The sequence below is a fragment of the Annulohypoxylon truncatum genome (genome assembly GCF_022578515.1).
Source record: "Annulohypoxylon truncatum strain CBS 140777 unplaced genomic scaffold F4807scaffold_13, whole genome shotgun sequence".
Lineage (NCBI taxonomy): Eukaryota > Fungi > Ascomycota > Sordariomycetes > Xylariales > Hypoxylaceae > Annulohypoxylon > Annulohypoxylon truncatum.
In genome coordinates, this window is record NW_025953799.1 from 276473 (window position 1) to 298187 (window position 21715).

The window sequence follows — 21715 nt, forward strand, 5'->3', positions numbered from 1 at the left end:
GCCCGTTACGATGCATTATGAAACTCATTTCCCCGTTTCTCTTTCGAACCTTGTCGCTCTCCGTGAAGGCCCTTGCCTAAGTCGCCGAAAACGACTATGCAAAACATTGTACAGTAATGTTAGAATGCGGGCCGCCGTGGCCGTTGAAATCCCCGCCGCGCCGTAGCGCCGTCTATATGAATCAGAGTCTAGTAGTCTCCCTTAACCAATTTAATGCCACATCTTTCTTGAATTTAGTCATCTCGCTGGTCCAATGGCGCATATCTGCCTCCGGCGGCTGGGCTACTGCTCGACCCCCGATTTTGCCCAACCATTCTCGTCAGCCATTCGCCTACCCGGCCTCGCGAACTTTGACTTTCAGACCTTAGCTGCGGCTTCCCGTCAACAATATTAAGCACAGGTGGGTCAATATCCATTGGGGGAATGTTGGCGTCCGAGCCTAGAGGTCGTCCACGTAGGTCGAGGGACGGGACGGGCGATCCAGCTCTAACTAGAGAGCCCGTTTCAGACCTTACTCCAGGAGTCCCTACTGCAGTGCTTGCATCTCCAAAGAGCGAGTCCATGTCTTCTAATCGTACACCGCAAGTCTCGGGGTATATGAAATACACTATTTGCAATTAGCAATATTGCCCAATGGAATAAAAGGCCGTATACTCACCAACAACAAAACTGACAACGCAGAAGAATGCGTGTACCAAATACAGTCGCCACTTAATCCACTCCTGGAGAATAGGGGTCATCTCGCCAACAAGCCAGTTGAAAGCCCAGTTAGAAGCGGTTGACAAACTTGCTCCCTTGGATCTAATGCTCAACGGCAAGATCTCGGGTGGGTAGAGCCAAGGGATAGGTCCCCATGAATAACCGAACGCAGCGTTGTAGATCATAACGAACACGACTACCAATGTCGGCGTAGACTTGATATCTAAGTAGATGAAGTATGATACCATAGATAGGGATATTGCCATAGCGACGGCACCGGTTAAGAGAATGACTCGGCGGCCCCATCGATCAACCACATACCATGGTGGGATAGTTGAGAGCAAGTATGTTATACCATTGATACCGGTCATCTTGACCGCCTCGTGGCCAATCCAGCCGGCAGACTCGAAAACGTACGGGGCGTAGTAGGAGATGACGTTGATTCCGTTTAGTTGGGCCAGAGCTTGCGCAGACATAGCAATGAAGACTCGAGTCTTGTAGCGTCGGAACATTTCGCTATAAGTTCGTTCGCCCTCCATGCGTTGGAGTAGGACATTCATCTTGATCTCGCGGTATTCTTCTCTTGCCTTTGCGTTGTGGATGTCGCCGCCACCATATAGATTAGCAATGACAACAATGCCTTCTTCGTCGTGGTCATTGTCCAGTAACCACCTAGACGTGCCATTAGTTTTGAGTAACTCCTTGGTTTATGAAGAAGTCTTACCTTGGGGATTCTACAATGACCAGACTACCTAGACCTAGGAGGGCTCCCATTACGCATTGCATCAGTAGAGGAACACGCCACGATAAGTCGCTCTCGATAAAACCGCAGAAGTAATCAACCCAGACGGATGTCGTGTAACCAATAATGTTACCCGAGAACTCGATACAGGCCAGTTTACCTCTGTTATGGGGAGGGGAAATCTCGGATTGATAGACGGGAACAATGGTGGACAAGGAGCCAACACCAAGACCGGCGATAATTCTACCTAACATCATCATAGGCATGTTGGCAGCGAAGCTCTGTAAGGCACCACCGACGAAGAAGATGATTGACCCATAGAGAATTGTCCGTCTTCGACCGATGATATCACCAACCCTCCCGACAATTAGAGACGAGACTAAGGCGCCAATCTCGAGAATAGCAACCATAGTACCGACTTCCGCCTTGGAGGGGTTCTTGAAGTAATCTCTAAAGTACGGGCCACTAAGATACGGTTAGATGACAAGAAAAACGGTCTGGCTAAACCTAAATCATTGTCGAGCCCTTACGTGATGATACCCGACATGACGCCTTGGTCATATCCGAATAGGAAAACACCTAACGATACGAATATACTCGTAAAGTAGCTGTGGCATGATTAGCAAAGCTCATTCCCTTCATCTGGGAGAGCGGGTTACGAACATTAGGGCCTTGCCCGTGAAACCGTGAACCCCGGCACCCGGCATGATGGCGGCTATGAAACGTTCTGCTCTTCCGATACGGCGTGGAGGGACGTTGGGAACCTGGATGGCTTCCTTATCGATGGTTGTAGAGAAAGATCTCGACGAACGATGGTTGCTATGTTCGGAGACGGATCTTCTGAATTGGACGCGTTTATGTTTAGGATGACGCTTTAGCACGCCTGACAGGAGGTCTTCATGAATGGAGGTGTCGGCGATAGTCTTTCGCAAGGGATCCTCCTCGTCCGCCAACTGCTCAGCGAGATCACCGGTATCCGTCCAAGAGTCGGAATCGGCAGAGTCGTCAGAGCGTCTCTCGTGGGATGGCTGGTCCCGGTGGTGGCCGGCCAGCAATGACGTCGATTGGGCGCCGTGGTCGTGATCGGATCGATTGGTTAGGGTCCGAAGGGGGATGTTTGAGGGAAGACGGTTTGATTTTGGAGAAGGAATTTTGGAGGTTTTGGGGCTGTGAGGCAGCAGCACCCTCCCGCGATGATAATGTTGATTGGAATTGAGTTGGGGAATGTGGAAATGGGTGGAGTGTGTATATAGGACAGGGCCCCGAGATTCAGTGTCATCCGGGCCTGACGAGTGACGAAAGGCGTCGACAAGTTTTTGACCACAACGCACCAAGGTGGATCACCAAGCACAAGACACATGCACAACTGAACTGGCCTAACGAGCCTAGGTAGCCTAGAGGCAACCTTGGAAAATCTCGACCAAAAAGGTACCGCACACTGTAGGTACAACAGCAAAAAAAGTAACCGAGAACGGAGAAAGAGTAGTAGGTAATAAAGTTACAACATGTATCGATAAATTCCCGTAACGAATAGCGAAAGAATTGATTATAATTCGATAGATGTAAGGGGGGTGCGATAAAGTTTTACATAGGCATGTAGGAGTCGGTAATGCGAGAGGAGTACGTATGGATATAATTCGATATTCAATGTCGATGACTGGAAAAAATGAATGTACGTATGTGTATGGATTGTGAGTGAGTGAAGCAAGTTTTACAAAAAGAAAAAAAATCTGGGTTCAATGCCGTCTGGGACGGACAGGACGGACAGATCGATTAGAATCCTCCAGGGCTCCTATCTGCAATCCCCTATTTTTTTGAAGTTCAGGGAGTAAGAATTGGTCGCTGATCTTGCCTTGGATACTGGCCTTGAGCCAGCCAAGCACAATTCAATGGATGTACTCCGTCCACTTGCATACTGTGCTACACAATCCAACACCGACCAATTGATCCCTTTTCTGCGGTAACCGCGACCTTAGCCTTCCTTAGCTTTCCTTAGCCTTGGGAGTTTCAGGGTAGTTGCAATTCTGGATGTGGGGTAATAAACCCCCCACAAGGTCTTACGAAAGACATGTCTCGATACCTGGATTTGACGTACTGTGCCGTATTTCATTATTTATACGATATAATTGTACTATGCAATGTACTGTACTGTATCCGTTTCTTCCAAACAACTGTGTTGTATAAAGTCCACGGGATGGCGATGCGATTCGTGTCGATTCGTGTCAGCGAATCCAGAACATTGAATATTATTTACCAACGGTCTGGAATCGTTGATGGATGCTCAATTTATAAAGCCAAGTAAGCTGCCTATTGTCAAACACCACGTGCGATCATACACTACTGTTTCGCTCTCTTGAACCGTTATACCCACCTCCGGGTCTTTTCACAAACCTTGGAGCACAACTTCTGCGGACGGATAGTCACATGACGCATCTAAAGTCTGTGGGGTTAGACTGTGGTCGGTCGGTGCAGTGCAGTGTCAAGCTTCGCTTCTCTGAAAGGGGGGAACCCTTTCTAGTTGGAAAACGAGCCTGCGCAAATCAGTCCCTTTTTGGGAACCCGCATACGATACACTACGACACATGTCAAATCCTATACTCAATTCAGCAAATCGTTTGAGGCGAATTCGAGAACACCAGTCGGGTCAGGTGTTGACATGATGCATGTTCAGCCCAGACGAGCAGTTCTTGCAATCTGGGTATGGCGGCTCCGGCATGCAGATTGTGCAGAATATGCAGAAAGGACCCACGATGGCATCATAGTATAAACCTTTGGACCAAGGCGGTCAGCACGGATGTCACTCGGGGATGCAACACCCCAGGATTTGCTCCTCGTCATAATGAACCCTTTCCCAGTTCTATCGGTGTCTTAGTCTTGCTGTTGGAAAGTTTGGGGAAGCTTGATCACGAGAACCGTCTCCATCACTCGGCTGATTTTCTAACCCCCAAGCCCCCTCATTCCAGCCTCGAGATTCCCTGCAACCCGCATACACGTGAAAGGAAGATAAATATACTAACCTAGGATGCTGCTCAACTCGTCGAGATCCGATACGTACGCTATGGTTCGCAGACCCTATCTCGGTCCAACGTTTTCGTTTGATTTGGCCATGATCATCATCTTTAGGCCGCTATAGGAGACGTTAAACTACATATACCTGGCCAGGTATGTAAACTAACAAATAACGCTAAAGTTAACAATATCGAGCGTATCGGTTAAGTCTGAGCGTCGAGCAAGATAATACCTACTTATATCTACATCGACATAAGATTGTACCGATTCGATCAGATAACCTACGTCACCCAAATCCCATAGACCCGGCTTGAAGCATCTACGGAATATCTAGAACACCCGATATAGCCTGTCGCCTGTGCGCCCCCTGCTGCCCCGCGGCCACTACTTCCTTCAGGGCTGGTTCGGACACAGTCACATGTGTCTTGAGGACTATGTCCCAAGAAGGAAGCTTGCGAGAGCCTCTCGATGTTAATTCCATGAAGAGCCATTCTTGAGCGTTGACTGGCTGGAGGCAACGAGGGCGCTGAATTACAAAAAGGCTGATCAACCCGGCTGACAATCGACATTGGATGCTGTTGGTACGGAAGAGGGATGGCTGAAACGCTTCTACTCCCTGCTATCTTCATGGTCACGCACACAATTTCTTCTATTACACTTCGGTTTTCAATTGTTCACTTGAAAAGCCATCGCGGAAGTGAAGTCAGGTTTCGCTCCTGTAGTGGCTAAAGAGGACGACTGGCGTAAGCCTCGAGAACATGTGACGGATGCATCGCCCCGAAGGGCTTATGGATTTATGAGCTTACATACTAGTATGAAGCCACAGGGAAGAACGCCAGGGCTGAAAAGATCATGCAATAACTCTACCAACTATGAATACTCACCACCACTAGGTAAGTCACGTCTAGGTTATATTGTCCGATGCATTTTTGGTAATTTTTCATGTCTCGGAATGCATAGCATCTCCCTCTCCTGTAGCTACCGTGCGCTACAATGCCATCAAATCACTTCTTCACTAATCAAACATTTCGATACGCTTTATCTCTCATATACGTAAGACTTCGCAACTATCTAATGCTAGGTAATGGACCGTTGTGGTAAACGGACCGTAAGCGGGTATTCATCCAAGATTGCAAAAATGAAGGGGCAAGGGTCGGCGGGTAGAAGTAACATTCGACTGGGATGAGATACGGCGCCAAAGAGGTGTCTTAACCAGCTTTATTAAAGTACCTGAGAGTTTCGAGACGATCGGCCTTTTCGATTCTAGGGCCGTCCCGGTCAAGTTACTGCGTATGGCTACACTAGGTACCTAAATATGCTAGGTATGCGACACCCATAGTAGCCAAATGGCCAAGTGTCGATGGCCTCGAAATATGCTACCATATTAACCACCCGTACACCTTCATTCATACAATGGATATGTGCTAAACGCCCAATTGCCATTGTTGGAGACAGTCTGATATCAAGAGGTTAGCTTGCATTGGGAAAAAATAGAAGGATGGTATCAGCTGTAAGTGGCTGAGGACCAACCCGCTTATCTCATTCGAGGCTACAGCTCATCACGCATGAAGATGATCCAATCCAAAATTACGTACAGATCAGGGATGGATCCCCCCTCGATTCCTTAGCTGCTTAGCTGCTTCTACACGTAACTTCTAAGCCCATTCCAAGAAGGGCGCACAACCACTTTTATGCAAGACATCGTGGATCTACCTACTCTGAAGCCGGCTGCTGGCCAGTTCGCGAACGATTGAGCCGTTATTTTTCCAATTGCTTGATTTTCTTGTTCCTATCCACCGCATTGATTCGATAGGTCATCACATAATAGTAAGTTTTCTTTTCAAGCAGGTAAGCCTGAGGCCGGAAACTTAGGCTTATCAGCACCGAGCTTACCCATCATTGCATTGTTGCATTAACTTAACATTAACGTTTGATCCATCCAATATCTTCATATTCGTACCGTAATGGAATCGGAATTAAGTTCAAATGTTCCTCTCAATAAATATTTGGCGCGGCCCTAGTGGTAAGAGAGTGTGAAAGAGAAATTCAAATTTGGGGCCATCACCCCTGCGAGACCCAGACAACCACATTTTCGACCCCTGTCCACTAGCCGAATCGCGTTGTTCCTGCCTTTTCGCTCAGGAACAGCAGAAATCGACAGACCAAAATAGGCTTGGGACAATTTAAAATGACCCACTGTTCCTGACTTGTGCCAACCAGAGCCTTCGACTTAGCTTTTCCTCGCCTTCCTACTTACGATAGATTACCCAGGATTTGCCTACCTCCCAGGGCTAAAGGTAGCTTCGTCTCTCTTTCGTTCTTGTTCTTGTTGTAGAAGGCGCAGGAAGGGGACCCCAAGATTGGCTTAGCAAGTAACAGTCACCCTAACAACCTTTCTGCCCTGGCCTTGTTGCGCCCTCATTTCCTCTCATCTTACCATCTTAATCCTATCTAGTCTAATCCATCTAATTTCTCTCTCCTTCGAAGATTCAAAACACAGAAAAAAACCATTAATTTTGGAAACGAAAAAAAAAAATACAATACGCTTAGGTTCGGGATACGACCATTGGAGTGGAAAGGGAGTTTGAGGGGGATAAATCGAATTACATCATAATAATCCAGCCTTCGACTTTTTCTGAAGCAAGAATCCGAATCGAGCATTTCGAATCCGACAAACACGAGTCAGAGTCAGGCTGTCTTCAACTCGGCTGAAGAAAAATCCCATCAATTTCTATTACAACTTTCCAGGTATAGATCTAGGGGCGACGTCTAGCTTATCTCGTCGTTCGCTTTCGAATATTACGACTCGATTATTGAACTAGCGGGAGAAGGCGCTGTCAGCGCAAGTCATTTCGAATACGCCATTTAATCCCCTCCAGAACCGATCGTCGCGCGATCCCCTCGCGCCGCAAGCCAAATGGGGTCGACAAATTTTGGCAATTTCGACGTATGTATCTCCTTCTAGCTACATAATTATCGATACGCCCTGGTTATGCTTGTGCGCAACGCTAATCTTGGTATACGCAGGCGTTCTGTCGCGATTCGACCTTGCCGGTTTGCAATGTAAGTTCATCGAGTGATACAATTATACGGTTTCCAGCCAAAGGTCCGAGGTTACTAACAACCAAGCTAGGTTCTTTCTACAAATCATGACCAACGAGGTTTCGGTGGTTGCGATTTGCAAGGCATACCGTTGTCTGGTGGCCGGTATCTAGGAAATCTAGGTTTGTTTGACCTTTACAAGCAATACATCATATTAGTCCTTGCTAACGAAGTACAGGGTCCATATTACTATGCGGCGTCGCTATTGTCGTGTCAGCTTTACTGCTGTTGCGCTCGGAGAGAAAGAAGGCTGCGGTCGGTAGGAGGTTCGTATCGAATCCTTTCAATCTTGAGACTATTCAACTCATTCAGCTACAGAGAAATGCAATTATTCCTTCTCGGTTATATAATCATGGAAATATGCGAAATATTTACCGTTGGGGAGTTCCCTCTCAGTGGGACAGTCCGGGTGGTACGCGATACCTTAAGATAAAACAGTAGTGTTTAAGACGAGCTAACATGATTGCCTAGGCCTTCACCGGAATCCATATTGGAATGATAATTGCAAATACATGGATTTTGTTGCTTAATGCTGTCGTGGGCTATCAAATCCTTGACGACGGAACGCCGCTCTCGATAGGACTAATGCTCATTTCCGGCGCCGTTCTCTTCGTCGGGACTGGCTATATCACGCTCGACACGGGGTATCATTGGACGAACGAGTTTACTCCGGATCCGAACAATCATTACCGGAATATCGCATTATATGTCCTCTATCAACTCGCGCCGCTTATCTTTCTCGTAGCTTTCTACGTTTTAGAGGCCGTGCTCGTGCTCCGAATCCTTGGTGAGGTCCGACCGATGATCTATCTTACAGGTGCTGCTCTTCTTTTCGCCATAGGACAGATCTTCAACTACGTCATCAGCCCTTACATCTGCAATGGAACGTCGGGCAAGATTGACGGAGCGTTGTTCGAAACGCTCTTCACCCTGCTTTCAGTAGTGATGATCTGGGTATTCTGGTCGAGTATCACAGAAGATGACTGGCCGATTGCCAGCCAGCCTACGGGATACCCTTAATTCTTGTCCTTCTTTTTGACTACGGAGTCGGCGTTCAGGTTCACCAATATACCCGTTCATGTTCGTTTCTTTTCATTCCTTGGATGCGTCCTATAAATGCGTCGTCTCGAGAGAAACGGCGATAAAAAATACATCGAAGATTTAATCACCTAGAAAAAAAGTTAGTTATAGCTTGGGCAAGGGGTGAGCCTCGAAGGAGCACGATGGCATGCGCTACACGAAACGACGTTAGTACGCTTGGGGAGGGGGGTTGGTGGTTATATTCATATACATATGGTGGCAGATCTGCCCTTCGCTGGCTAGCGGAGAGTTTGGAGCGTGGTTGATAGTATACCCAGGAGATGGAGATACGCGACTAATGTATATGACGTCGTATGATGAGGGTTGAATAGTCTCAACGCAGACGAGTCAAGCCAGTAATGTGTTTGTTGAGTTTCAATACTTATCGTATACCTTAATGTGTATGAGACTGAGTGAAGTGAATTGTATATAATGCATATGAGCATACCTACATGTATGACAGGAAGACATATGCAAGTACCTATGTACCTTATCCGTAAAAAGTATTATCTTCGAGGCGTCTGATTGGCCAAAGCTTATGATGCTAAATACAAGGCTGCGCAATTGCGGCGGTCGCATTCAACAAAGAGGAAGTAGCCTCGCCTTGTAATAAAAATCCTGCCATTTCCACATTCAAGGTCCATTGCTATATTCTGCCTCGGGAGCGATCTATTAAGTGTGTCAAGGTAGTCTATTGGGGTTATGCTGCCCTTTGACTCACCCGTCAACAATGCCTTGAGGTGTTGTAAGAAAAAAAACGGTCGCGCGTCAAGTCATAGCAACATCCTAATACTTACTCACTTCTCTCTCCCTTTATTCTCCTTCACTTGACAATCGATACCTGCATTGACGAACTTTAGACGATAGAAACGACGTTTTTTTCAAATTAAGCATTGCGGGTCTTTGATATTCGGACTCGACACAAACATATCTCCACCGCGACTCGACCATGGCCGACTCCGACGGCGAATATCACGCCGACGACGCTAGCGACGACTTCGAGGACCATCAAGTGACGGCCAGCTCGAAACATGATACGCGATCGCGCGCTAGACCCGACAAGAACAAGAAGGGAAACCGAAAAGGCGCTAAGGCCGCCTGGGAAGACATCCAACGTTCGTGGGACGCGGTCGTCGAGGACGCAGATGGGACGCTCACGGGGGCCATCGAGGGCCGGGCCGAGGCGGAGAAGCGGGCGCGGCTGCTTAGGGACACCACGCCCCTCCAACGCGGCATAATACGCCACCTGGTGCTGGTCGTCGACATGTCCTTCGCCATGCTGGAGAAGGACATGCTGCCGAGCCGGTACGAGCTGACGATAGCGTACGCATCGCAATTTGTGCGGGAGTACTTCGAGCAGAACCCGATCTCCCAGCTCGCCGTCATAGGGATGCGGGACGGCGTGGCGATCCGGATCAGCGACATGAGCGGCAACCCGGCCGACCACCTCGAGAAGCTGCAGGGCTGGGTCAAGCAGGATCCCCAGGGAAATCCCAGTCTGCAGAATGCGCTGGAGATGTGTCGGGGTGCTCTATTGTACGTTTTCTACAACCCCGATGACAAAGGATGGAGGAATTATGAATTTGAGTATGAAGCCATTGGATGTAATAATAGCTAACGAATATTCGCCAATGACAGCCACACCCCCTCCCACGGCACCCGCGAAGTGGTGATCATCTACGGCGCGCTCATGTCCAGCGACCCGGGCGACATCCACCAGACCATCACCGCGCTCGTGAACGACCGGATCCGGGTGTCTATAGTCGGCCTGGCGGCGCAGGTCGCCATCTGCGACGAGCTGTGCTCCAAGACCAACGGCGGCGACAGCTCGAGCTACACCATCGCGCTCGACGAGGACCACTTCCGCAGCCTGCTGCTCGAGGTCACCACGCCGCCCGTCACGCGCACCCAGGAGCAGAGCAACGCCAGCCTGCTCATGATGGGGTTTCCGTCGCGGACCCTGGCCGCGGGAGACAGCATACACTACTGCGCGTGCCACAACCGGCCCACGCGCGAGGGGTACAAGTGCACGCGCTGCGGGAGTAGGGTGTGTCGCCTGCCCGCGGAATGTCCCGGGTGTGGACTTACGCTCATCCTGTCGACGCATCTCGCGCGTTCGTATCATCATCTTTTCCCCCTGCGCAACTGGGTCGAGGTCCCGTGGGCTGAGGCTAGGCGCTCGAGGGCGTGCTACTCGTGCCTCACCGCGTTCCCCGAGGCGCCGCGCGCCGAGCCGAGTCAAGGCAAAGGCAAGACGCCGGAGAAGGGGAAGGGTCCGGCGGCTAAGGGCGGTGGTGCTGGGCCCGGAGCCGGAGGCGTGGTGCAGACGCAGCCCCCGAAGGGACTCAGCGAGTCTGGGCGTTACGCTTGCGAGGTCTGCGGTAACCATTTCTGTATCGATTGCGATTTATTCGCTCATGAGGTCTTGCATAATTGTCCCGGATGCCAGAGCGATACGAGGGGTTTGGGCGGTGGGGGTGCGCAGAAGCAGAAACAGAAGCAGAAGCAGAACGGGAATGCGGTTGGGACGAGTAATGGTGATGCGAATGGGGCTATGGAGATAGACTCCTGAGACGGCTGAGGGGGATTGCTTGAAGCGAATAGGTAGGTAGACCCTCGCCGATAGTCTGCATTCTAGCAGTCTACGAGGTATGTTGGGGTGGTAGAGGGGCGACATTTGAGTGAGCTCCAGGCATAACAATCACATCATATCACATCACAGCATGGACAAAAAGGGGGAGGCGTTGGCGGAACTCGCATACAGGATACGGGATTGATCATGACCGTCCTCGTTTTGAGGTTACGGTATTTTTCTAACTTTGTCTTCGCATAGAGGAGCTTGGGGACTTTATCCATCCCACGATACATGATGTTATTAAGAACTATAGAGGAAGGGCATCCGAATGAATGACAGAAAAACTAGCTACTATACCGCTAATGTGAGGAGCTTGATTGCTATAAGTACTTGCTTATGCTCAAACTATGATGTCCCGTTATCCAGGACCATATGCTAGGTTTACCCAGGTCCTCTAGCATACATCGATGCAATTCAATGGACCAAACCCGCCGCGCTATGTCATGATCTCGTCAAAATAATAATAGTGTAGCATATCGTACACCTTCTCGCCGCCTTCTCGCCCAACCCTCCTCTCCTCGAAAGGGAATGAGCTGTTTAACCCCCCCCAATTTCCAAATTTCAAATTTTCTACGTATCCATCTCATCTCACAAGTTCCCCCGCTGAGCCTGCTCCCGCTCAATAGCCTCGAACAAGCTTTTGAAGTTCCCGGCGCCGAAGCCCTCAAACTCGTGGCGCTGGATGATCTCTACGAAGACAGTCGGCCGGTCCATCAGCGGCTTGGTGAAGAGCTGGAGGAGGTATCCGCCCTCGTCATAGTCGATCAAGATATGCAACCGCTGCAAGGTCTCGAAGCTCTCCTCGAGCTCCCACCTGCGCTTCTCCGTGCGCAGGCGCTCCTTCATAGTCTCGTAGTACGAGGGCGGCACACTAATGAACTCGACGCCGCGCGCGCGCATCGCGCTCACCGTGGCGATGATGTCGCGCGTCAGCAGCGCGACGTGCTGGACGCCGGGGCCCGAGTTAAACACGACGAACTCCTCGATCTGCGACTTCTTCTTGCCGAGCGCGGGCTCGTTGATGGGCATCTTGACGACGCCGTTGGCGCTGCTCATGACGATGGACGACAGCGCGCTGAACTCGGTGCAGATCTGCTTGTCGTCGACGGACCAGAACCGGTGGAAGCCCAGGCACCGCTCGTAGAACTCGCACGCCGCCACCATCTCGTTCCACGACTGGTTGCCCACGCAGTGGTCGATCTGCGCCAGCTCGACGGGCGGCAGGCTCACGCTAGAGGGAGCGGGAGACCGCGCGATGAAGCCCGGTAGGAACGGCCCCGCGTACGCGCGCCGCGAGATCAGCGTGTGCGTGGTGTCGCCGTACGTGCGGATGACGGCGGTCCGGACCTCGCCGCCGTGCATCTTATCTCTCTCGGCCCTGGGCTCGCGGACGGGAGTCGCGCCCTGCTCGACGGCGCGCGCGTACACGGCCTCGACGCAGTCGACCTCGAAGGCGACGTCTTTGACGGCGTCGCCGTGGCGCTCGAGGTGGTCGTGCATCTCCTTGAGGAGCGCGCGCTCGTCGTCCGTGATGGGCTCGTCGGCGGGCAGGTGCGCGAGCGACCGGATGGGCGAGGTGAAGACGAGGCGGATGGCGCCGTTGGCGACGACGTGCGAGGTGAAGTACCGGCTCCCCGTCTCGAGGCCGCGGTAGGCGACGGTGGTGAAGCCGAAGAGTGTGTTGTAGTACGAGGCGGCCTGCTTGGCGTTGCCCACCCACCAGGTTATGTGGTCGTAGCCCTGGAACTCGGGAACGCCGGCCTGGACGGCGTAGGAGTCTGATGATGTGTGAGGGGGGTGGACGGTTGCGTCTCGGGGAGGAGACTCTGAGATTGCCGAGGGGGCCATGGTTGTTTGTTTGCTTGTGTATGTATGTATGTGTGTGTCTGCGTGTGTTTGCTTGATGGTAGATATCTTGATTCACTGATATCACGAAGAGAAGGGCGGATAGATAGGATGGGATGGGATGAATAGGGGTAGCAGAGACTAGCTACCTACTAATATGATTTTACAATAAGATTCATACAAGACCTAAGCAAAGGAATAGAATCGAGTACACAGATATAGACAATTCACCTACCTCCCTTACCTACATTATACTTTCACCTACCTCTGACCTTATGGCGGTTAAGTATGGAAAGCTCGGGGGTCGGATTTGATTCCGCGCATCTGGGCGGCTTTCGATGTTCCTTGTTGGCAGGACGCAAAATCCACAGTCATACGTAAGATCTCCAAAAGTATATGCGCCGATAATGGCATTTGATGCGTGGAATGAGGTTACCGAACTCTGATTTGCATTTGGCGGCCAATGTGGCAGGTGGCAGGGCTGCTGACCGCGAGAAAGGGCGAAACTACCTATGAAGCTGCGGAAAACAAAGACGTCAGATGGCTTGCCGAAGCTAGCCGTACCCGAACTCCACGCTTCCGCCCTGCAGCTATCCGACGCCACCCACTAAGATCCACGGCATATCCAATAAGGGGAAATGGCTTTGCGCGGTTAGAGGGGGACGAAAGCTTGTTTCCCTTATTCCCTTATCACTGACCAACGCTGACCAGCACTGACCTTAGGTAGCTGCAGGTAAGTGGTTGTCGGCACTGGAAATAGGGGCCGAGGTGGAGAAGAAGGCCTGTTCTTTGGATATATGTAATTGACTATTTGACTATCGGTCTACCATTGTGAACCTTAGAAGTCAGCACACCTTCTGTAGCATACTTGTCGTGTCGCTTTTTACCTCTAGGCCATGCACGTGTAGCCTATTAGTTCGTATCATCGAGATTACTGATATCTCGTCCGCCTATCCCATACCAAGTCACCATCATCAATCACCTTGCAGTACCAACAGTTCTGCAGTCCCTCAGCATTCCTTCGCATCGACAATTTCGATATCTTCATATAGATCGTCAACATGGCGGCGGCAAGCTCTCTTAGCCGACGCGACTTCAACGTGCTTGAGAAGATCAAAGACCCGGAGTCAAACCCATTGACAGCTGTCATCGTAGACGCGACGTTGCCCAAAGATCCGAATATAACGGACACATCCGTGTACGACCGCGTCTCCAAGAAAGAACGAGATATTGTGTTGGCTATGCAACAACTAGAGATGCAACTAGCTGGTCTGCGACCTGCAACAACAACAGAACCGATAGAAGAATATCGCCAATGTGTGTCAAGGTTAGGAGAACTCATCTCGGAATACCCCAACTATGCTAGCGCACGAAACAACAGAGCACAAGCTCTCAGAAGACTGTACGGGGATACAATGCTCCTAACCGGTGTCGGTGACTCGAATCGGCTGTTGCAGGACATCGACAACTCCGAGAAGTCTCAAGCAGCAGCGTCGACACTTTTAGATCTTGATGAAGCCATCGCGTTGCTAACACCGAAGAGCCTCTTCGCTTCCATCTCGCCACAAGCTGGAAAGACCCTATCGCTGGCGCATACCCAACGAGCAGCGATCTATCATATGACTGCGAAGTCCTTCCAAGCTGGCCATGCGGCTAGTGTCCCTGGAAGAAAGGAAGCGACATGGAAAAAGATGGAATTTGAAGAGGCGGCGTCAAGAGATTTCGCCTCGGGAGGGAGATATGGGAATGAGATCGCAAAAGGGTTGGCTGTGAGTACCAACCCAACTGCGAAGCTGTGCGGACAGATGGTGAGGGAAGCTATGAAGAAGGAATATGGCCCGGCTTATGCGGAATGACTGTTAGACTTAAACAATAATATCATTGCTCGTCTTAATATTTATCCGTAGGATCCAGCATATTGTCTAGTATCGTTCGTGTCCCGATTTAGGCGCATATGGAAACTGGCTCTTTCCAGCCATTTCAGTATAGTATATATACCGTGGGTGATCCTGGTAGCAAAGCCCTTCCGAGGCTTGAAGTTGGATTACAAGGAATCTCGTAGCCGTTGACTATAGGTAGTATACGGGCATGGCATGAAGCTGGATACCTAATGGCTGGTGGTACTTGGTAGAATATCATTATGTTGACTTGAAGATGTTACTAACTCGTCTAGACGAGAAAACATGTTAGCAGATTGACCAGACCATGATTATTTATATCGATTATATACCTCTTCCCGGCCGCGATAGTCTGCTGTGTTGTCCTCCCTTTCTCTTTCCCTTCACGGTTGATTCTTGTAGCAGCTGCTCCGAGACCAATGACCATGGCGAAGATCGGGTCTGCCACGCGGGAAATGATATACGTCGGAGGAGCCATTGTATTTGAATTTATCAGGCTTGTTCGTTGAACCCAGATGTCGTTCTTCACAGTGCGCTTATGTACTCTATTGTGTATTGTACCTAGGTAGGTATATTGTAAAAACTCAGGTGCTGTCGTCGCCCGCAATTGACTTTCTCTACCATTACCCCCCAGCTGCCCCCACCGTTAATTGTATAACGCTTTGACCACATGCAACAAAGACAAGAGACACCCCACTAACAGAATTTCGTCCAATCAAGATCATAACCCTTAGCTCGCTTAATTTTCTCAGGCACATTTTGGATTTTCTTAGCCATCGCGATCTTGCGAACTTACTCAATTCCGAACTGCAATCTTCAAACGACCAATTACGCCAACCCACTTTCAACTCCCCCGACTCACTTCGCACTTTCGACACACACGATAGCGAAGCCGAAAAGATGAAGTTCCTCAAGGTCGGCCGAGTTGCCATCATCACCCGCGGCAGATATGCCGGTAAGAAGGTACGTTATTGAGAAGGAAAAAAAATGATGATGATAATTGAAGATACGCGGACATTTGTGATAGATTGGAGATGGAAGTTTTGAGCACAACACTACACACTACACACTACACCACCATACCTACACCTTCGACATGTCCGAGTCCGAGTCGCAACGCAAACAATTTTCCCACAAACCGCATAGAATTGAAATCTACACATTCCTCGATGATTCGTTTTGATAAAGCAATGGAACAAATTTCTAACTAAACCCTCTCTCCCACAGGTCGTCATCATCCAGCCCGTTGACAGCGGCAACAAGGCACACCCCTACGGCCACGCTCTAGTCGCCGGTATCGAGCGCTACCCCTCCAAGATCACCCGACGCATGTCCAAGACGCGCCAAGAGAAGCGCAACAAGATCAAGCCCTTCATCAAGGCCATCAACTACAACCACTTGATGCCCACGCGATACACCCTCGAGCTTGAGGGCCTGAAGGGTGTTGTGTCCGGCGAGACCTTCAAGGAGGTCAGCCAACGGGAGGATGCGAAGAAGAACGTCAAGAAAGTCTTGGAGGAGCGCTACACAAGTGGAAAGAACCGATGGTTCTTCACTCCCCTGAGTATGTTTCCTTCTTCCCGCCATGCTCATAGCTTCTGCTGCGAAAACTTGAGAACTAACCAATACTTCCAACAGAATTCTAATCCTTTCGTCTGCATACTTCCATCGTTCGGTCTTAGGGGGTTCGGTCTGGGATGTAAATCGCATCATCAATGGCATTAGGAGCCTCAAGGGTCTTGCTCTGAATTCAGAATCATGAAAATGAAACACACACTTGACGAATGAACCTACTTGCTTCCGGGTGTACGCCTACATGTGACTTGTGTGCCAAGCTATCCGGATATCTTCAACTACAACCCACCTCCTTACTGCTTACAGCATGAGCTAGAAGTTTGCGTGTCAAGATTATTAACGATGGAGCTAAAGTTCGGGTTCTTTAAATTCCACAGTTTTCTACTTTACCGAGAAATGGGATAGAACGTAAGCACGAGGAAGGCTAAGGACCGGATGTTCAAGGACAATACGAAAGTTGTATCTTCAAGCCTCCCAATCCTCATACCCTTTACCCTTTGTAATCCTAGGCCCTTGAATACTGGAAAGAACATCTGGTTGTCCAGATAAGGATATATCAACATTATACCTTTCACTACTACATCAAGTGGTGACCAAATCCATAACCATGGATATGACGGCGTACACATCCTAGGCTGCTTGGTATACAGGGTCTATAGTCTACGGTATCCTTGTGTGTTATAATGATCTAGCTTCCGAACTTGCCAATACACCGGATTCTCGATAGCCTAGGAGTGAACGTGCATATAGGTGAAAACGGTCGATTTCTAGGACGATGTCCATATTCCATACCACTCAATGCCTAACCGAGAAGATAGGTCCGTTGACTGTGCAGAAGAGGGTTGCCAGACGTATTCTTGAGATCCGTGAAATACTACATGATCCGGTCTACTTCGGGGATATGTCCCTGGTTGATCAAGTTATGTTCCAGGCAATTCTGCGTCTGCTCCGTCACGAAGGATTATATTACCCTGATGGCCCAGATGCGAAGCACATAGCCTAAATGTACATCTTCTCGGACCTAGAACTCAAAGTGTTTCCACCATTCAAGCAAGACACTCATTCAACCACGCATAGAACTCGAGGAATTGGGGATGGACAAGCTCATGTTCAAATTTTAAGTCTCATTTTCATTCAGGCCTAGTTCCCCCTATGACCTTTCTAAGCTACATGAATTAGCCCTATCGTGATACGAGCAGATGCAACCCGGCCCTTTGCAATTGACGCCTTTGTCTGCTCTCTATAGCCGTACAAAAATAATAAAAAACCATGTGGCTACCTTTCTCATTTCAGTGTCCACGGCCACAAAGAAAAATGTCTCTCCAATTACTACCACCCCCGGCGAAGATGAATTGGAAAATGTGCAAGTATGTACTCGAAAATTCAGGGAGAACGCGTACTAGGTCATCACGTAGCGTTCACCCGTCATCATACCAAGCTCTATAAAGCTTCAGTTTAACCTCCGTCCACCCAGAATATTACAAATGCGTATGGCGAAAATGGGAGGTTCGGTCTTGTCACATATTCGCCTATGAGGAGACGCCGAACTTGCCAGCAGCGCTGGAAAGGTATTGCGACGGGTCGTAGTCAGGGGCGTACGTAGGGGCTAAGCCACCAAAGAGGACGAAGACGAACAGTACGACTGCGGCGACCACAATGATCTTGCGAAGAGCAGGACGAGCGGCGCCAAATTCAGCCCACTGTCGGTTGGCCTCACCAGCATATCCCTTAAGAGCCTCAAATCCAAGCTTGTAGTAGACCATACCACCAAGGGCAATAGTGTAACCAAAGGCCTGGAGACCCGAGACGGGAGTACCCCAGATAAGCATGGAGGCAACAACCAGCATGACATCCTTGAGGACACCGCAAAGGGTCATGATGACGGCAGAAGTCTTGCCAATCTGCAAAATTGTTAGCGACCGTGACGCGATTAACTAGTGGATGGATTCGAAGACTTACCAAGAAGACGACAGAGACGTTGAGCATGAAGGCGCAGAGACCGTTCAGGAAGAAGGTGAAAAGACCAACGTGGTACACTTCAGCCATGGATACCTTGGGAACTTCCCAGGCGAGCGCAACAACACCGTTCATGGCAGCGCAGATAGGGGCGAAGTAGTACAGCGACACAAGGGGGTCCATCTTGTACTCGGCAGAGCTGAGAAGGGCCTGAACCAAGTTGAGACGGATAGCCTCGAACATGAGACCACCCAACTGGTAGAGGAAACCAATCCAGACGAACTTGATCTCACCGAACGAGGCAATCATGACACCAACGACGATGGCGGACACGTTCGCGAGCTGCTTCAAGTTGGGGGGTGCAAGACCCATAGCCCAGCTGGAAAGCAGGACAGCAACGGGAGTGGTAGCCTATAACATTCCAATGTCAGCACCAAGCTACTTCGAAATTCGCAACGGTGGATCGATATTCGTACCTTGATCATCTGGATGAAAGCAACACTGAGGTAGAGGTAGGTCAAGTTACCGCAGATCAAACTCAAGCTGAAGAAGACACCAATAGGGACGATAGCACGGAGGTAAACGCGACCGGTCATCTTGACGGATTTGCGACCGTCAAGGAGGGTGGTGTAGCGCGCCATCAATTGCGTCGCGACAGTCGCGAAAGACAGATGGTAGGTGGTGAGGATAACCGGGTAACCTAAGATGCCATTAGATCTTGTTCACGATCGCAACCTCGGCGTCTATCATAAAATGGGGGTTTCCTTACGGAACTCGAGAGTGTCCAAAATCCATTTGTTGAAGAGAATGACGGATGACGACAGACTGATCCATACTCTGTAACGATTCGGTGTCAGCTAGCTATCCTTCCGCGTCTCGACAGTGATCGTGTTTCTATCTAGAATTCGACGTACGCAACGTAGAGAGCCGGGTGAATGACCGGTTTAGGAGGTTGGGGCTTGTCAGCGTCAGGGTTCGTAGTGGGCAAGATAGGCCCCTTGGGCTCAGGTCGAGGGACCTCGCCGGATGTACGACTCTTTTCGTCCGCCATTGTTGACTTGATTAATTTGATCTAAAAGTGTGAATAGGGTCGCGGTGTGCGATGTAATTGAAAAGGGGTTGGTAGTGAGTGAATTGAAGATGACACGATAGAATGAGCGACTAGGCCAAGCCTGCTGAGACCAATTAAAGGTTTAGATAAATTTTGGGGGCGTTTACGATTCAAGAATTCACGATGCCGAGATGACGGTGCAGATGAACTCTTGTTCTCTCTTCCGTGAAGCTTCTAAAATAGAGGCTGTTTTGTATGTGCGGAGGAGAGAAAGGTCGTCGACTCTTGGAGGGATAGAGGTTGACGAGAAGAAAAAAGGACAAAAAAAGAAGGGTAAGAAAGAGATGTACGGCTAATAAATTTTCAATTTGAAAGGTACTATGAAAGGTACCGAGTCGCCTTCGCGTTACGACAAGGCCAACCCAGGCACACCTAGCAATTTTGGGATACAGGGGATACAAGGGGAACAGGGGGGTGGTAACGGGGAAAGATACAAGGAGATACAGGGAGCAAATTGGAGCTTGAGCTTATCCCGCACAATTTTAGCCCCAAAACCTGCCCCAATTAAATGAGCGCTTTCAGACACGGTCGCATCAATTATCAGTGCGTGCCGTGTACTGTAATCAGTGAATTCACTGATTTCGCTGATTTCACATACAATTACAGCAAGCACAGCCCGCACATCGTCTGGCTATCAATCACCCCAATCACCCTTAAAGTGCTTAGGATTTCAAGAGCACTAGGCAAGCCCCACCAACATATCCATACTACCTAGTAGGTATATGGATGTATGTACACAGATATGTAGGTATGTACCGGTACATAATCGCGTCCCATTTGATCTTGCGAAACCCCCACTAACAGGCGCGCTAGCCCGTTAACCCGCTGAAGGCTCATTCCCTGGAATTCCTGCGCTCAGGGGAACCAGGGGCAAGTAATTGCGTAGTGTTACCCCAATAGGAATAGCATGCGATTGGTAAAATAGCTAAAACCTGAATCTAGTAGTAGCAGTAGCAGCCACTGATGTCGTTTTAAGAGGCTCTCATTTCATCACGGGCATTCAGCATACATCCACAGTATCCATAATGCCCATCCCTTTTCAAATCCTTACAAAGTCCCTTCCCTTCCCCACGGCCAGCCACAGGATACCAAGTCTTGGAACATCAGCACGTTTGCTTCTCTTCTATCCAATCTGTCCAATCCAATTTTAGATCTTGTTGCTGTAACCGCGTATCATCTTTTGATGTGCCGGTTCATAATTAAGAGTTTGTTTCATCATAACACTTAAAGGGACTCTTACAACCCTTTCGCCCTACGCAGAGGACGCGGGAGACGTGGAAGACTACGCATACCAACATCTTGGGCCGAATAACAAATAGCATTCCTCGTCCTAATATCGAATTCGTAAGTCGAGTCTAGCTGTCTAACAAGAGGCATGCAAGATTCGGTTTAGGCTTTCTACATGCTTCCTATTCCTGTTTTGTAATTGGCCACTCGCCTAGACTCGTATACACACCTAGTACGCCTAGTACGTCGCATAACACAGAAACATCGACGTAGACGGATGCGGGATGTTTGCCGTTCGCTAACCACGATGTCAGGATGTTTCATCTCCTGCCCGTCATATTTAGAAGCCGCTTGAATCTAAAGCTAAGTAAAGCCGAGAGATTCAGGCTGGGGCTGTTGGGTTGGTAGTCTGGTAGTCGGTGATTATGATTACATAGTATGATTGTGCTCCGTGCCATTATATCTCTTCTGTGGCGTAGATGATGGAGAAAACAAAAAAAGTACATATCCTACTAATTTCTATATATGTAAAAAAGAAAACCTCCGAGTTCCAACATTCCATCTCGGATGGGACTAGCTCTTGACTAGGCTATTAAAAGAATCATCGTGAACTTGAGGCTCCGCGGGGTGCTAGTCTTCCCGGATACCCCCCTTACCTGTTGAAGGTTTGTTCGTATGGAACGTCGTCATCATGTGGCTTCTCAGCCAAAAAAAATACGAGATGCAAAAGCAGGATATATACTTCGGGGCCACGTATTACGGCTTGCGGCTCTCCATTACTCCATTAACATTCTTTTCTTCGACACGTGTGTTTCCAAGCTCCTCGAAGGTTTCTT

At 49.5% G+C, this 21715-nt stretch overlaps 8 protein-coding genes across 8 annotated transcripts; 4 read left to right on the forward strand and 4 right to left on the reverse strand.

Moving 5' to 3' along the window:
* Positions 1 to 97: 97 nt before the first annotated feature.
* Positions 98 to 1967, reverse strand: F4807DRAFT_62304 (putative MFS monosaccharide transporter). Its single transcript, XM_048003284.1, has 3 exons — positions 1424 to 1967; positions 659 to 1371; positions 98 to 607 (listed from the first exon to the last, which is right to left on the reverse strand). The coding sequence occupies exons 1-3, from the start codon at positions 1849 to 1851 to the stop codon at positions 234 to 236; spliced, it is 1515 nt and encodes a 504-aa protein (XP_047854884.1). The 5' UTR covers positions 1852 to 1967; the 3' UTR covers positions 98 to 233.
* A 5272-nt stretch (positions 1968 to 7239) lies between these two features.
* On the forward strand, positions 7240 to 8722 carry F4807DRAFT_62398 (chitin synthase III catalytic subunit). Its single transcript, XM_048003286.1, has 6 exons — positions 7240 to 7397; positions 7478 to 7513; positions 7584 to 7674; positions 7731 to 7818; positions 7871 to 7964; positions 8024 to 8722. The coding sequence occupies exons 1-6, from the start codon at positions 7368 to 7370 to the stop codon at positions 8570 to 8572; spliced, it is 888 nt and encodes a 295-aa protein (XP_047854885.1). The 5' UTR covers positions 7240 to 7367; the 3' UTR covers positions 8573 to 8722.
* A 743-nt stretch (positions 8723 to 9465) lies between these two features.
* F4807DRAFT_62533 (TFIIH basal transcription factor complex, subunit SSL1) lies at positions 9466 to 11271 on the forward strand. Its single transcript, XM_048003287.1, has 2 exons — positions 9466 to 10168; positions 10271 to 11271. The coding sequence occupies exons 1-2, from the start codon at positions 9582 to 9584 to the stop codon at positions 11202 to 11204; spliced, it is 1521 nt and encodes a 506-aa protein (XP_047854886.1). The 5' UTR covers positions 9466 to 9581; the 3' UTR covers positions 11205 to 11271.
* A 406-nt stretch (positions 11272 to 11677) lies between these two features.
* Positions 11678 to 13345, reverse strand: F4807DRAFT_62633 (4-hydroxyphenylpyruvate dioxygenase). Its single transcript, XM_048003289.1, has one exon. The coding sequence runs from the start codon at positions 13113 to 13115 to the stop codon at positions 11856 to 11858; it is 1260 nt and encodes a 419-aa protein (XP_047854887.1). The 5' UTR covers positions 13116 to 13345; the 3' UTR covers positions 11678 to 11855.
* Positions 13346 to 13991: 646 nt separating this feature from the next.
* F4807DRAFT_62537 (uncharacterized protein) lies at positions 13992 to 15143 on the forward strand. The gene has a single exon (XM_048003288.1). The coding sequence runs from the start codon at positions 14174 to 14176 to the stop codon at positions 14966 to 14968; it is 795 nt and encodes a 264-aa protein (XP_047854888.1). The 5' UTR covers positions 13992 to 14173; the 3' UTR covers positions 14969 to 15143.
* Positions 15144 to 15250: 107 nt separating this feature from the next.
* Positions 15251 to 15488, reverse strand: F4807DRAFT_459744 (uncharacterized protein; the record flags this gene model as incomplete). The annotated part of the gene is made up of 2 exons (XM_048001411.1): positions 15251 to 15281; positions 15343 to 15488. 2 exons carry the CDS (start codon positions 15486 to 15488, stop codon positions 15251 to 15253), a joined length of 177 nt encoding a protein of 58 aa, XP_047854889.1.
* A 196-nt stretch (positions 15489 to 15684) lies between these two features.
* F4807DRAFT_423098 (ribosomal L27e protein family-domain-containing protein) lies at positions 15685 to 16799 on the forward strand. Its single transcript, XM_047997746.1, has 3 exons — positions 15685 to 15973; positions 16238 to 16574; positions 16649 to 16799. Exons 1-3 carry the CDS (start codon positions 15911 to 15913, stop codon positions 16654 to 16656), a joined length of 408 nt encoding a protein of 135 aa, XP_047854890.1. The 5' UTR covers positions 15685 to 15910; the 3' UTR covers positions 16657 to 16799.
* Positions 16800 to 17535: 736 nt separating this feature from the next.
* Positions 17536 to 20017, reverse strand: F4807DRAFT_423101 (TPT-domain-containing protein). The gene is made up of 5 exons (XM_047997748.1): positions 19456 to 20017; positions 19311 to 19378; positions 19018 to 19241; positions 18545 to 18952; positions 17536 to 18486 (listed from the first exon to the last, which is right to left on the reverse strand). The coding sequence occupies exons 1-5, from the start codon at positions 19590 to 19592 to the stop codon at positions 18115 to 18117; spliced, it is 1209 nt and encodes a 402-aa protein (XP_047854891.1). The 5' UTR covers positions 19593 to 20017; the 3' UTR covers positions 17536 to 18114.
* Between the last annotated feature and the right edge of the window lie 1698 nt (positions 20018 to 21715).